At 48.0% G+C, this 16,586-nt stretch overlaps 1 protein-coding gene across 7 annotated transcripts in view; it reads left to right on the forward strand.

The window, feature by feature from the left end:
- The window catches only part of LOC142814754 (uncharacterized), a 208,763-nt gene extending 200,435 nt beyond the window's left edge, over positions 1–8,328 (forward strand). For all 7 annotated transcript variants that reach the window (XM_075893996.1, XM_075894002.1, XM_075893999.1 and 4 more), the window contains one exon: positions 7,635–8,328. In XM_075893996.1, the coding sequence (XP_075750111.1) occupies positions 7,635–7,696 (62 nt within the window). In that variant the 3' untranslated portion in view covers positions 7,697–8,328. The remainder of the gene's footprint in view (positions 1–7,634) is intronic.
- The last annotated feature ends 8,258 nt before the right edge of the window (positions 8,329–16,586 follow it).

A 16,586-nucleotide genomic window follows, 5' to 3' on the forward strand; every position in this document is an offset into this window, starting at 1 on the left:
CGAAATACTACTGGCCAAAGTTGCTAATTCTGTGCAGCACTACGTAAGAACTTGCCAGGATTGCCAAAGGCGCAATACACCACCAGGAAAACCAGCCGGTCTCCTCCAACCTGTAGCGCCATCAGATGGCCCTTTCGCACAAATGAGAATAGACTTGCTTGGCTCATTTCTCACGTCGTTATCAGGTGAGCGGCAGATCATTGTTGTGACGGACTATTGAACTAGATATGCAGAGACAGCGTTGCTTGTTCAATGAACAGCTGTGGAAGTAGCCGAATTCTTTGTGACCAACATTGTACCGCAGCATAGAGCTCCTACAGTGCTTATCATGTATCTGGCAACAGCATTTACTACTCAGCTGACAAATTCCTTTATGATATTGACGCACTCCTGTCACAGGAAAACCAAGCGTATGATCCCCAAGCGAATTGATTGACAGAACGTCTCAACAGAACGTTAACTGTTATGTGGATGTACGTTGAAGTGTAGCGTAGAACTTGGGACAGAATATTACAGCACACTCTGTCAGGTGTCGGATAACGGGCGGCAGATAGGCGGCGCGCTCCTACGTACTTTCTATTATTACGGCTATGGATAGCCCAGCTAAGAGAGATACGATACTCTCTTTAGGCGGCCTTGAACCTGAGAAATGCCGCTTCTAGCAATCGCTGAAAAGCGGCCGAAGTGCGTATGCGGCTTCGCACGCGGGTGCGCGTTGGAGGGAAGCTAAAGGGTGCGCCGATGCACCATGAACGGTGAAGAGGGAGGGTGGTGGTGTGAGAGGGGAGGGAAGAAAAATTGAGATGTGTGCCCGCTCATGTTCTCCAGCGCGCTCACGTGAAGGAGGGGAAAAAAGAAAAGGAAAACAGAGGCGAGAACAGCGGAAGCTGAGAAGTTTCGTGTTGGCGGTGCGGCCACGCTATTGTGCATGCGCGATAGCTTACTGAAACACTGGTTTATGTATGTTGATGATCGTGTTCTACAAAACAAGTTCAACTGATGATTTCTGGAAAGCATGGCAAAAATGAAACGAACCGAAGACAGTGAGACAGAGGAAGGTCAAAAGTGAAAATTGGTTGGTTGAGGTCTGATTAGTCATTGCGTAATTTGATGAACTTGAACATCAATTACAGAAGTCCGGTGCAGACGTCCACAGGAGATCGTATGGCACCGCCATTTGCTCACTCTTTTGAATATTAGAGAGTTATAGTCTACCGGGTTGACCGAGATACCGGGTGTACCGTGATGGTGGAATCGAAGTGCGCATGCGCAGACTTGTACGTCACCCGTACTGCTTCCCGTACGCACGGTATTTTTCAGATTTCACGTTACCGTGGTAGCGTAGGTGTTGTACGTCGTGTACGTATACATAGCGGCGCTCTCGTACACCCGCTTCGAAGTGATTTTAGCGTAGTTGTTGAAAGCTTCACCTTGTTCGCACCAAACGACTGTTTAAAGTGGCTTCGCTTGCCTTCAGTTCGCTTCGATGACCGAGTATTATGGAGAAGTTGGTGTAGTTTTTGAGATAGCTTTCCATTTCGAACGTGTACACGATCGATGTAAACAAATCGGCAACATAGATGTTTTCGCGTTTGGTGCATTCTTTATATTTATTTACCTTTATTATTACTGAAATAAACTTCTAACAATGCTTCGCGTGGTGGCAAAGGCAAACATTTTCGTTCTCTTTTCCTTTTGACTGTTATTTACCTTATTTACCATCTGATAGATGGCGCCACCGTTACAGCTGGGGCACGTAAACCACGTAAACGCTATCCCGCTACACTATAAAATGCTGTCCTTAACGAACATTTGCTGCGCGGTAACGCCATTTCGTTTACTTCCGCTATCACTCCGGCGTTAAACTATAACGGTCTATGAAGTACAGTTCTCATATTCCAGCATGTATTCGTAACAGTGAACCATGGCCAAGACAACCAGTGTATTACTGTGGAGATAATGTACCAGATATAAAAATCCCAATTTTCTAGAGAGAAACTGTATGTAGTAAAAATAAAAATTTTCAGTTTGTTATGCTCCATTTCTAGTCCCCAACTGCACGCGGACGTTCGCGAAAGAGATTTGCAAAAGCGTTATTTATATTGAGAGAGACCAACCTGTCCGTCGCTAATTTGTGTACGTCATACTTGACCTTAGCGTGCGTTTTGGCATTCACTTGAACAGTGGTGCGATGTTGATTAAATGTAAGCGCAGCCACTCCCCATAAATAAGATAACTTAAAGACTGAAAATAAGCAAAAAAATCTAAATTGCGAAATAATGCGCATAAATTCTAATTGCGGAAATAAGTAATCGTCCAATTGCTAAAAAAGCGCTGCTGCCCCAGCGTGTAGCTTGCGTCAGTTCCCGCGTACACAATGCAAATGTTAGAGTTGGCACGCTGAAATACCCATGCAACATTTACGTGCGAAAGCGCATTGTCTTCAAACAGCTGAGAATAAGCTGCGGTCACTGACACGCGTTTACCTCTTGACACAAATAAGCGAAATCACAGCACACGCACGTGCGTGAAATATACGCAGCTTTCGACACACGAACACAGCCTCGTAGTGCTGGTATCCGCTCATTGTGACATAAACACCCGCGGTTCACGGGGAAGCACTAAAACGACGCACGAACACACGTTAATCGTTCTTGCGAAACGGTGCACCACGAACCAAAGTCGGAGCCAAAAGCGCTCGTCGTGGTTGTCTCGAGTTCATGAAGCCCTACAAACTATTCACTTATCAAATGCATGCGCAAACAAATGCATATGGAACAAAAAAGTTGAAGGTTCCACCGACGGTTTGCAAAAAGCTACTTGGTCGATATATACTGTGGGGTCTTGGCGAAGCGAACGCACGCATTGCCACGCCACACTCTTGGAGTGAACGGACACAGCAAACGCGGTCGATACAAAGCACACAACATACATACATTTATTAGCTAAATTAGACGACGATATCGTCCGCCGACTGTTACATCAATTTTAATTAACACGCTACCATACAAACAGCATAATGCAATGACACACTAAACACATAATAACATGATAAACACACACTATCCCACCCAACACACTAACACATAGCCAAGGCGGCGTCGCCAACGCTTGACTTTCCACGTGGGACCCCGGCGCAAAGCATGCGGTGCCGAGCACCGGGAACCCACGCTACAGACAACCGTTCGCGGCAGCCGCCACGCGCAGAAGAGGCTCGCTCAACTGTCGCCCACCACCAAGGCCTGCCTTCCGCCAGGGGCCACCGCCGGCGCTACCACTCTACCAACAGTTGTACTCAAAGCGAACACAACGCCATCTATCGCCAGGCGGTGGTCACGACTGAAATAAAGCCTTGGGGCGAGACACGTGCGCCACGCGGCGCAGACAACTTTACAGGGAGGGGTGGTGTCAGCACCCCCACAATACCAAAGAAAAAAACTACCCTCCATGCGGTGTGCTGTGACGCAATGGGTAAGACATCTGCTTCACATGCATGTGGTCTCGCGTTCGATTCCAGTGCTGAGTGTGCTTTGCATGTTATTCGCGCAAATATAGATTATTCTGACACCGATAATTTTGTAATTAGAGTCATAATACCCACCAAATTACCGGCGAGAAACTGCTCTCGGATACGTAAAGTAATGCTTTTTACGCAATGCGTCAGGGCCAGCCCGCCTACTAAAACGTCACGCGTAACCGCAGGCCGTACTGAGGCAGGAAGAATTTGACTTAAAAACCCCGGCTAATCTTTGTACCGTCTATTCTAAAGGCCACTTTGAATCGGGCCGGTAAGTCTGGGACATGGCTATTGAGCCGTGTAAGTAACTGACCATAAGCGGCCATTATTTGACTTGATTTTCTGCCTATTGGGGTGTACTTTAGCCAGGATTTGACTAAGAGTGTACGCAATGTTCGATCACATACAATACCGCTGTGCACGAGACAACACGAATGACACTTTTAAACTTGTTTTTAGCCGCGCGGTTGCGGCACCCCGGGATGCAATGTTACCTGTCGATGAAACTCCGACCATGACCATAGCGCCAGTGACTTAACGCAGAGAGCTGAAGAAGCAAGGCAGCTGGCACGGCATCACATTCAGCAGCAACAAAAAGGCGATGTCGATCGCTGTAATTTGCGACAAAGAGACATTAAGTACGCTCCTGGAGACAAAATATGTGTATTGACACCCACACGCGTACCTGCGCTCTCAGAAAGACTACCTAGACGTCATTTTGGTTCCTAGAAGGTGCTTCACCAGCTTGGTCCTTTGGACTATGAAGTTGTCCCAGAAGAGCAAGTAACATCATCCAGACGGCGGGGCATCGCACAGAAACTGTGCACGCCATCCGAATGAAGCCATACCATGAAAGACACCGAGCTATCAAACAACACTACTGGACGATGCCAGATCTTACCGATCATTACTACTAAATACTATCCTGGAACCTAAAGTAGCATCGGGACGATATGCATTCTTAAAAGAGTAATAATGACACAAGATACTATTAAAGCTCACGCTCCAGCCGTTTGCTACACCCTCACAGTTCCCTAGATGTGCGCGTGTAACAGAATTAGCGAAGCGCTGATGGGGACTGCCAGGATCGACGCTCACAACTCAGGCATGTGTGAGCTGCTTTGCAGAAGAGAAGAAAACGAGGTGCCGAACTTAGAAGAAGCCAAGGTGTTCTGCAAATAGACATTTTTCTTTCTGACTTGTTTGTTTGTAGGACACAAGTTCACCCATTTTAGCTATTCAACTTAAGTGAACTTCTTGCCCCGCCGTGGTGGTCTAGTGGCCAAAGTACTCGGCTGCTGACCCGCAGGTCGCAGAATCAAATCTCGGCTGCGGCGGCTGCATTTCCAATGAAGGCTGAAATGTTGTAGGTCCGTGTGCTCAGATTCGGGTGCACGTTCAAGAACCCCAGGTGGTCTAAACCTCCGTAGCCCTCCAGTACGGCGTCTCTCCTAATCATACGGTGGTTTTGGGACGCTGAACTCCACAAATCAAAGTAAACTTCTTTAACTGTGCGTGAGAACATATTTAATCTTTCCAGACGGCGTATACCAGCTGGGACCCGAGCCACAACAGATGACGTCAATACTTACATATAAAACGCCAGAGATGACAAGGCACCTTTGACAAATATAGGTGTTCTTATGGCAACGTCGGCCTACCTGTCTGAGGCATTTTGTCTTCATTTTGCTTATTCGACGAGAGAAGCCACTGAAATGTTGCCTGGCTTCTTTAGCGGGGTCTTCGGTGCAAAGCACCTCAGCTGTACAGTAACTGTTTGCGCACGTGATGAGTTATAGTGGCACCCTCTAATTTGATGAGCAAACTATATGGGTAACGACATTGCTTTGGCGCAAATTCTGGGCCAAGATATATTAAGACACGCTCTGAAAAACGGAGGAAGTGTCAAAGCATTGAAGAGGAAACTTGGGATAGGCAAAAGTCGAATGTATGCACTAAGGGACAAAGAAGGCAAAATAACTACCAATATGGATAGGATAGTTAAAATAGCGGAGGAGTTTTACAGAGATCTGTACAGTAGCCGAGGCAACCACGATCTTAATACTATAAGAACTAGCAGTAACCCAGATTACACCCCACCAGTAATGATAGAAGAAGTCAGAAAAGCTTTGGAGAGCATGCAAAGGGGCAAAGCTGCTGGTGAGGATCAGGTAACATCAGATCTGCTGAAAGATGGAGGACAGATTGTGTTAGAAAAACTAGCCACCCTGTTTACGAGTTGTCTCCTGACAGGAAGAGTACCAGAGTCTTGGAAGAACGCTAACATCATCTTGATACATAAGAAAGGAGATGACAAGGACTTGAAGAATTACAGGCCGATCAGCTTGCTCTCTGTAGTATACAAGCTATTTACAAAGGTAATTGCTAACAGAGTAAAGAAAACATTAGAATTCAATCAACCAAAGGAACAAGCAGGATTTCGAACAGGCTACTCAACAATTGACCACATTCATACTATCAATCAGGTAATAGAGAAATGCTCAGAGTATAACCAACCCCTATACATAGCCTTCAGAGATTACGAGAAGGCGTTCGATTCAGTAGAAATATCAGCCGTCATGCAAACACTGCGGAATCAGGGCGTAGATGAAGTATATATAAACATTCTGGAAGAAATCTACAGGGGATCAACTGCTATCATAGTGCTTCATAAAGAAAGCAACAGAATACCAATCAAGAAGGGTGTAAGGCAGGGGGACACAATTTCCCCGATGCTATTTACCGCATGCTTACAGGAGGTTTTCAGAAGCCTAGAATGGGAACAGTTAGGGATAAAAGTCAATGGAGAATACCTTAGTAACCTGCGCTTCGCCGATGACATTGCATTGCTGAGTAACTCGGGGGACGAATTGCAAATCATGATTACGGAGTTAGACAAGGAGAGCAGAAAGGTGGGTCTTAAAATTAATCTCCAGAAAACGAAAGTAATGTACAACAACCTCGGCAAGGAGCAGCGCTTCGAGATGGGTAATAGTGCACTTGAAGTTGTAAAAGACTATGTCTACTTAGGGCAGGTAATAACCGCAGAGCCGAACCACGAGATTGAAGTAACTAGAAGAATAAGAATGGGGTGGAGCACATTCGGCAAGCACTCTCAAATTATGACAGGTAGATTGCCACTATCCCTCAAAAGGAAGGTATATAACAGCTGTATCTTGCCGGTACTTAGCAACGGAGCAGAAACCTGGAGACTTACAAAGAGGGTTCAGCTTAAATTGAGGTCGACGCAGCGAGCAATGGAAAGAAAAATGGTAGGTGTAACCTTAAGAGACAAGAAGAGAGCAGAGTGGATTAGGGAACAAACGGGGGTTAAGGATATCATAGCTGAAATCAAGAAGAAGAAATGGACATGGGCAGGGCATGTAGCGCGTAGACAGGATAACCGCTGGTCATTAAGGGTAACTGACTGGATTCCCAGAGAAGGGAAGCGGGTTAGGGGGAGACAGAAGGTTAGGTGGGCAGATGAGATTAAGAAGTTTGCGGGTATAAATTGGCAGCAGCAAGCACAGGACCGGGTTAACTGGCGGAACATGGGAGAGGCCTTTGTCCTGCAGTGGACGTAGTCAGGCTGATGATGATGATGAGTCGGGCTTCTATGACGAAAACCTCGCCTATCAAGTGTTAATTTCACACCTAACGAGAGTTGCATGCGTTTCCGAAGCAGAACGTCCTGCTTAGTGTGCATTCAAGGAGTACTGGGTATGTGTTCAGCCTGGCTGGCCACTTCAAGCGGACGAGCGAAAAGAGTGTTGGAAGGGTCCATGTTGTAAGGCCACACCAGTGCAGAGATAAATACAGCATTTACCAGTCGCTGCTTTCCGACAAATTCCTATTCGTGTTAGAAGAATACAAAGTTTGGCTAAGATATTGTTGGTGAAAGTAACTCAACCCTTTTGAAACTGCGCGACGGCGGCACAAACGAGGAGAATAGAAATACATACCACTGCACTTTGGTGTGCCCCTCTTCTCTTTTCGTCCTCGTCGCCGTTGCGCAGTATAAAAATTGTTCATGTTTGTGTTAGCATCGTTGTTATGAGGAACTGCCAAGTGCATTTACACATTTGTTCTTTGTCCTACTTGTGATCTACTGATGCAGGCTGGGCATTCATGGCGAAGGGGAGCTGCGACAGAGGTCAAGAAACAAGACACTACGCGTGAAGGACTCAAGTGCATCTACCGCAAGAATTCTATCATCTGCTACCAAGCTGCATAGCTCAGTCACACTGCATGCGAAAAGCCGATGTGTTGCTACAAACGCGCATAAATAATGACTGTAAAATTTCATATGTATTCACCTCTGCTTCACTTGGCCTCTAAAACTATTTTCTAAGAAGCCATGCAATGAAGTAACCAAAGAATCTCATTGCGTCATGAACTCAACACCACAAAAGAAGAAATGTTAGCACTGGTATGGTAATCGCGGAGTTACAGAGGTGTCACGAGGCTATCAAATCTCATGCGCTCTCGTGTAGGTTCGTAAAGAGAAGCCGATAAGTAAATGTTACCCAGAACAAACGAGACCATTTGTGAACACGCATACATACAAACTAAATATATTGTAGTGGGGAATTCGCCAGGCAATGACTAGTGGGACCATCGCTGAGTGCGAAGCGTGAGCGGGTGCACAAGCTGTAGACGCTAGACTGCCCGAGCATTTGTTTCCGTACCGGCTGTCTGCCTATTACCTGGCGTCGCTATTAAACCCCCTTGCAAAGTGGTGGAAGTGTGCTGGGTACGCAAACCTGGAACTTCGAAGCCGGAAGCTGCCCACTGCATCAGCAATGCCTGATCAGACGACCGAGCAAGGCACCACCCAGCAAAGAACGGCCCAATCTCAACTGGTCATCTGCATACCACCCTGCGCCAACGAGATCCCCCCTTCTTCAGCGGCACCGAGGACCAAGATGTGGAGGACTGGTTGCAGCTGTTTGAAAAGGTGAGCGCCGCCAACAAGTGGGACGACCCCTCGAAATTGGAGTGTGTCCCATTGTATCTCAAAGACGTCGCCAGCCTGTGGTTCACAAACCGCCGTACTGAATTTATCACTTGGGCCGCTTTCAAGACCACCCTCGCAGCTGTGTTCGATCACCCCGCAGTGCGCAAGCTGCGTGCTGAGCAGCGCCTACGCGGACGTGCACAAAGGCAGGGCGAAAACTTCACTAGCTATATTGTAGATGTAGTCAATTTATGCCGGCGCTTTAACCCTAAGATGACCGAACATGACAAGATCAGGAATATCTTGAAAGGCATAGACGATGATGCCTTTCAAATGTTGCTGGCAAAGGGCCCAAGTACCGTATCCGAACTTGTGACCTTGTGCCAGAGCTTGGAAGAGATTCGGAAACAACGTGCAGCAGTTCGGAAGTCGACGACAGCAGACGACTCTCTCGCTGCCCTGGCCGTCGGTGGTGACAGCTCCCTGCTGGAGCAGATAAAAGAATATGTGCGCGAAGAGGTCGCATGACAGCTATTGTGTCTCTCGTATCTGCCGACCACCGAAGCATCAACGAACCGTTTAACGCCGACAATCAGACAGGCTATTCAGGAGCAGGTCTCCGAGGCGTTGCCATTACTTACGCCTGCCTCTCCACCAACGCCTCTTGCCGCGCCACTGACTTATGCGGCCGTCGCGGCAATGCCTCCATCTCGTCTGCCATTGTATACGCCACAACCTGTGCGACCTTTAACCGCGCCATTTCCAGCTACACAGCAGCACGCCGGAAATCCTTGGCGCACTGCTGACAACCGGCCCATATGTTATTTTTTCGGAATTCTAGGTCACGTTGCACGTCTATGTCGTCGGCGCTTCACAGTTATGCCAAGATATCCTGACTATTCGTTTCGGCCTCCATACCACGCGCCTCACGTACCACCTGAAGTTCACGAACGCCATGTGCAAACTGCTTCCGGCACCCGAACATTCGCTTCTAGACGTTCTACTTCCCGCTCGCCTTCACCTTCAACAAGTCGTCGTTCTGTATCGCCTATGCGTCGATGACCCAACTCCATTGAGACGTAAAACTAACTGCCGAAAGCTCCGGAGGCACGAGCTGCGTCATCGTCTAATCGTTTAAGTCCTCGCCTGTCTCCCGCCAATCTTATCGATGTAATCGTCGAAGATGTACGAACGCTCACAGTCATCGATACCGGTGCCGCGATATGTGTGATTAGTCAAAGACTCTGCCGCTCTCTTCATAAAGTGACGATGCTTTCTCCCGTGATTTCTCTTAGTACTGCGAGTGCCCAACAAATTGAGCCCGTCGCGGCATGTACCGCAAAAGTGGTTATTCGAGACGTGTTGTACACCATTGAATTTCACTTGTTGGCTTCATGTTCCCACGATGTCATCCTTGGATGGGATTTATTATCACGTCATCACGCCGTTGTGGACTGCGCTCGGGCCGAAGTGGAGCTGTTACCGTTTCGTGATGCGCCTTCTGTTGATGCGGCCGTATCTAGTGTGGCTAACCTTGTCGTCGCGACGGACATGGATCTTCCTCCTTTCAGCGCCCAGTTTGTCCCTGCCCACTGTGCTTCACTTACTGACGCTACCGTCCTATTCACGCCATCTGACATTTTCGGTAGCCGCCACCACACATCGCTGCCATTCGCCATTCTTGAGCTTTGTCAAGACACTACCGGGATATTTATTTCTAATCCCAACTCGTGCCCCCTCAGTTTGCGCCGCAACGAGACGCTCGGCCACATTCAGCTTATTGATGAAGGTACTATCGTGCCTGCCGATTTCTTCGACACCAAGCCGAAGCTGAACGCGTTGGTTCCTCACTTTGCCTCGAACAGCGTGTCTACCGATGCATTTCACCGTTCTATTGACAGCCATCTCGCCCCGGCTCAACGAGAGCAGCTTGTTACCCTGTTGCACAAATTCAAGCGTTCGTTTGACTTTCCCCAAGCGGTGCTAGGAAGAACGAACACCATTGTGTACACAATTGACCCAGGAAAGAGTACTCCTTTGCGCCAGCGCCCTTATCGTGTGTCACCGGCGGAGCGTCGCGTAATGTCAGAACAAGTAGGCGACATGCTACAGCGTGGAGTCATCAAGCCTTCTTGTAGTGCTTGGTCTTCCCCAGTTGTACTCGTCAAAAAAGAAAAGGATGGTTCGATCCGGTTCTGCGTAGACTACAGGCACCTAAACAACATTACGAGGAAAGTTGTTTACCCTCTTCCCCGCATAGACGACGCTCTCGATTGTCTCCAAGGTGCAGAATTCTTTTCCTCGCTTGACCTTCGCTCGGGTTATTGGCAGGTCCCAATAGCTGAGTCGGATCGCCCAAAAATGGCGTTATTCACACCGGATGGCCTCTATGAATTTACCGTAATGCCATTCGGACTCTGCAATGCGCTTGTCACATTCGAGCGAATGATGGACAGAATTTTACGCGGTCTCAAATGGAATATATGCTTGTGCTATCTTGAGGACGTTGTGGTTTTTTTACCCGATTTCACTTCGCATCTCACTCGTGTGCGAAAGATTCTAAAGTGCCTTACGAACGCGAGGCTTCAGCTTAACCTGAAGAAGTGTCACTTCGGGGCTAAACAACTCACCATACTTGGTCATGTCGTCTCGAAATCCGGTATCCTTCCCGACCTTGACAAGCTTCGTGCTGTTGCCGAATTTCCTAAACCGACTACAGTTAAAGAACTACGGAGATTTGTGGGTCTTTGCTCCTATTTTCGTCGGTTTGTCCGGAACTTTGCCTCCATCATCGCTCCACTCACCAAACTCCTTGCTGGCCCTGCAGATCTTTCGAATTGGACAGCAGCCTGTGACGAATCCTTCGCAACACTGCGCCAACTCCTTACCTTACCTTCCGTACTGCGCCATTACGACCCTACTGCGCCAACCGAAGTACACACGGATGCAAGTGGCGTCGGCCTTGGTGCAGTACTCGCGCAACGCAAACCAGGTTTTACGGAGTATGTGGTCGCCTATGCCAGCCGCGCCCTCACTAAGGCAGAAGCCAATTATTCTGTTACGGAAAAAGAGTGCCTCGCGATTGTGTGGGCGTTAAACAAGTTTCGCCCCTATTTGCATGGCCGGATGTGGTAACTGACCATCACGCACTATGTTGGTTGGCTTCACTGAAAGATCCTTCCGGCCGCTTCGGACGTTGGGCACTACGCCTCCAGGCGTAGTGCCCAACGCACGTATGTACACGTATGTACGCAAACACATTCGCTCATGTTCCCAGTGTCAGCAGCGCAAGACATTCCCTCATTCACACGGTCAACTGCAGCCTTTGCCATGTCCCGCACGCCCATTTGACCGTGTTGGGATTTACCTATACGGCCCGCTACCGTGCTCTGTTGGTGGTAATCGATGGGTGATTGTGGCTACCGACCATCTGACAAGGTACGCTGATACGGCAGCGCTACCTTCGGCTGGCGCTCGTGACGTTGCAACCTTCATCTTGCACCGGTTTGTTCTTCATCATGGTGCACCACGGGAGCTCCTGAGTTACAGAGGTCGCGTATTTTTTGTCCGAAGTTCTGCAGCAGCTTCTACATTCATGCCGTACGGTACAACGCACATCAACAGCCTACCACCCTCAGACGAACGGCCTAACGGAACGTTTCAACAGAAGCCTCGGTGAAATGCTCGCTATGTATATTGATTCCGACCCCGACAACTGGGACGTTGTTCTTCCTTTCGTGACGTACGCCTACAATACAGTGATTCAATCAAAAACAGGCTTTTCTCCATTTTTTCTTTGATATGGTCGTGACCCATGCAACACACTCGACACATTTCTGCCATACAATCCTAATGCCTCCGAGTTCAGCCCAGTATCTGAAATGGCCGAACATGCCGAAGAGTGTCGTCAGCTTGCACGGTCCTTCACAGCCTATAACCAAGCCCTCCAAAAAGATAGCCACGACCATGATCTTGTTCAAAATACCTTCCCCGTCGGTTCTCTCGTGTGGCTCCGACTGCCTTTCCATTCTCCTGGACTGGCTCCCAAGTTTGCACCGAAGTACACGGGCCCTTACCGCGTCATACAGCACCCTTCTTCTGTCACCTATGTGATTGATCCGCTCAAGCCGTCCACGGACAAGCGCCGCCTTGGTTGTGAGACGGTCCACGTCAGTCGCCTCAAGCCCTGTTACGACCCTCCTGTTCTCTCGTCACCTTGAGTCACCAGGATGGCTCATCTTTGTCACCGGGGTATTGTAGTGGAGAATTCGCAAGGCATTGACTAGTGGCACCATCGCTGAGTGCGAAGCGCGAGCGGGTGCACGAGCTGTAGACGCTGGACTGCCCGAGCATTTGTTTTCATACCGGCTGTCTGCCTATTACCTAGCGTCGCTATTAAACCCCCCTGCAATATTTACAAGATGACGAGATAAAAAATACAGCAAACTCTCATCTTACACAATAAAGAGCTACTCGTAGCTACTTGGCAACTTGGGGCAAACGCGCGACACTGAAACAAAGGGTCACCATTCTTGATTAGAGGAAGGGCCAACGTTGGCAAAGCAGTAGGCACAGACGTCGAAAGTAGATGAAGTGGTGGTGATGCCTAACCATCGGCAATGGTGCAGACGGACGCAGCCGGTGAGTCGATGTCAACGGCTAGACGCCCGCTAGCCGAAGACATTGGTTGACGGAGGAGACGCCCTCTTGCTTGTCATAACCCTATCTCTTCTTTCTACACAATAGCCAGTTGCCCCATCGAAACGGTTACATTATTCATATACTTAAGTGTTTTCTTTTCTTTTGATCCTAACTGGGGGACAAACATCAACCGTGTATGGTCATCCGCTAATCATTCACTCGGCTTTTTAAGGCGCCATTTACATCGTGCCCCACAGAACGTTAGACTGCCAGCGTACAAATCACTACTCAGGACAAAAGTTGAATATGCTTCACCAATCTTAGACCCATATAAAAATGCGTCGTCAACGCGCTTGAATCTTTCTGAAATCATGTATCAAGATACAATAATTCATCCTACCTATGTGACGCAAACATATCCGCCCTAAAATAAAATCCGAATTGCAATCACTCGTGTGCCCGTAAAATATGCAGCCTTGGTATTTTCTATATTTTTTTACAGTTCGATAAATGGCGTGCCGTACATCACCCTGCAAGGATATCGCAACGCACTAGTCATCCACTACATATTTGAGAACCACGCTCCCACACAACTACCTTCTTTACCTCTTTTTTTTTCTCCCGAACAGTGTCAGATTGGAATGTCCTTCCCCACCATGGTGTATCTACAAATAACCACCGTATGTTCAATGCCGCTGTGTCCTCTATTTTGCCAAATTGGCTATTGTTGTTTGTACGATCTGATCACTTACCGCAAGTTTTTGTTTCTAGTATGGATATTTTTCTAGTGTAGTATTCATTGTATCATAACTCACCCTTATGTAGCACCCCTATAAAGGGGGCCTTGAAGAAAAATAAATTGAACTTAACTGAACTGAACGCCAAACTATGAGAACGCGGGTCCGGCCAACGCCAGAGGCTCAGAAGAAAGTTGGGTACGCGCCCACTGGCCGCCACTCCCACGCACTGGAAACCTTCATCCGGCACGCCTCAGCCATTTCTCACTCCCATTCGGCAACAGTGTCGTTCGGTTCCGTCTTCCCGTGGGGGTTGTTCATTGGTCGAGTAGGTGTTCCATGTGCCCACGTGCCGAATCTTGTAATCATTGTCTTTGGTGATTTTCACCAATGGAGCTGGCATCTATGGTTTCTGCAATCATCTTTCTCGTCTTTCAATGGCACTTCATCACCACGAATCGAACGTCCACACGTTACTAACCAACCGCACATGTTATACAGGTAGTGGGAGGCATGGCTTGCGGAAGAGGCCAAGTGGAGCTAAATACTTTTGCTTCACCAGGCCTAGCGAGCCACTCGTGCCAGTGGAGCCCTGGACTGAGCGCCCGACGACAACTGCCTGCCTCTCTTGTTTCCAGATAAATGTATTTTCCTCTTGCTCCTCGTCATCAAGTTCTCGTTTTTTTACGAGTGAAGCTTCTCTTGGCCTAACCATGTCTCGCGTCAGGCATAACCGGAAGTGTCTGCGAAACAGTATGATAGATGACGCTGTCCCATAGAAGGATATACAAACTGCAGTTGGGTGAGGTTATTGTGGCAGCACTGCACCGCTACTTTATGATCGGCTGCTGCATGGGCTGTGCCTGGGTGCGCGGGAAACGAGTGCCTGTCTCAGTCTCCTGGATTATTGCCGTATGTATCAGATCGTTAGTGCGGCATGGATGAAGCAGAGCGGTGGGTGCAGAGGGCCGTGGCAGCTCATGCTCATCGCCAGACAAACAGTCAGACAGAAAGACAGGCAAACAGACACACAGACGCACGAATGAAAAGAAGCATGGACGCAAGCACGGATTCTCCCGCAGACTTACGGACGCACGGACGGAGGAAAGGATGAACCATGAATGCACGGATGGACGCACGCATGGAAGGACACACTAATGGAGGAACGGATGCATGGACGCACGAACACTTCGCTCTACTCATCATCATTAACTACCTGGAAATCCTGTGAGTTTTTTCAAAACGCGCACTTCGCTCATCTCAAACAACTTGTCACACACTCCACTTGTATCTCCCTTCCCTCAATCTGACATATGCGCTGGGGGCTAAGCAGGGAGGGACGGCACGGAGAAAGAAAATGCCTATCATTTGCCTATCAGTTATTGCATTCCTTCTTCAAGTATAGCCGAATTCGAGATCGTACAATTCTATGATCACTTCATTGTACTTTGCCAAGATCTTCCACATCCTGCACCATGCCAGTGTGTGCGATCAGTACGAGGTTTATTTCGTTCTTACTTTCGCCATTAGGGCTCCTCCACGTCCACTCATGGTTCCCTCATTTTCGGTGGAAAGTATTCAAGATTTATAAATCAATACGTTATGCCAATTCCACTAATTGCTCCCCTGTGGAGTTTCTAGTACCGATGCCATAATCCCCTACTGCATGGTCACCAGCTTGCTTCTTTTCTACGTTGGCATTGGCGTCGTCCGTCAGTATTGTATACTGTGCTCTACCTTATGCATTGCCGATTCCACGTCTTCATAAAAGCTTTCAACTGATGCGTCCTCATGGCTAGATGTAGGCGCGTAAGCCTGTACCACAATCATTTTGTATCATTGAGTTTAATTACAATACGTACCACCTTTTCATTATTGCTCTTGTATTCCTATATGTTGCCTGCTATACTTCTGTGGATAAGGAGCCCCACGACCAGTTCTCTTCTGACAGTCAGCCCACGTTAGCAAAGGACGTGCCGATTCTGTAGCAATCTATAGGCCTCATCTGTCCTCTGGACCTCACTGAGTCCCGTTACGTACTATTTAACACCCTCTAGCTCCTCGAACAGTGCAGCTAGGCTTGGCTCACTAGATAAGGTTGGCCCACTAGATTTTTTTCACTATTAAGATTCATAAGCCGGAACATCCACTGCGTGCAATTGTTTCTGAAAGAGGAACCTGGCAGAAGCTGTTGGTGGTTACTTGCAGAAACATCTATGTAGTTTAGTCTTTGACGACCCCTACCGCGTCCGTAATTCGCGAGAAGTTGTCAGATACCTCAAGAATCATAATCCAATTGGGTGCACTGTTTTAAGTATCGACGTTGTAGATTTGTATTACTCCATTCCTCATCCTTAGACCACATTGTTAAATAATGTTAGAGATTGTATAACCAAGCATAATCACGAAGAATTGTTCATCAATGAAAGTGGCATCAGTGTCAATTCTTTCATGGAATATTAGATTTTCTACTTGAATTCCACCTTTGTTTCGTGGGGCGAGTCTCTATATAGACAACGTAAGGGAGTCTGCATCGGGTCAAGGGTCGCCCCGGTTCTGAGTGACATTTTTCCTGCCAAGATTGACACGATCCTCAATGAAAAACTCGTAGATTCGGTACAAACCGCCTTCAGATATATGGACGACTATTTATTTTTCTGCAGCCTTCCGTAACGAACAAGAAAAAACCCCGCTGAACTTGTATTGAGCGCTTTTAAAACACATGGAGGGGCTA

This window comes from Rhipicephalus microplus, chromosome 4, assembly GCF_043290135.1.
Source record: "Rhipicephalus microplus isolate Deutch F79 chromosome 4, USDA_Rmic, whole genome shotgun sequence".
NCBI classification, from domain to species: domain Eukaryota; kingdom Metazoa; phylum Arthropoda; class Arachnida; order Ixodida; family Ixodidae; genus Rhipicephalus; species Rhipicephalus microplus.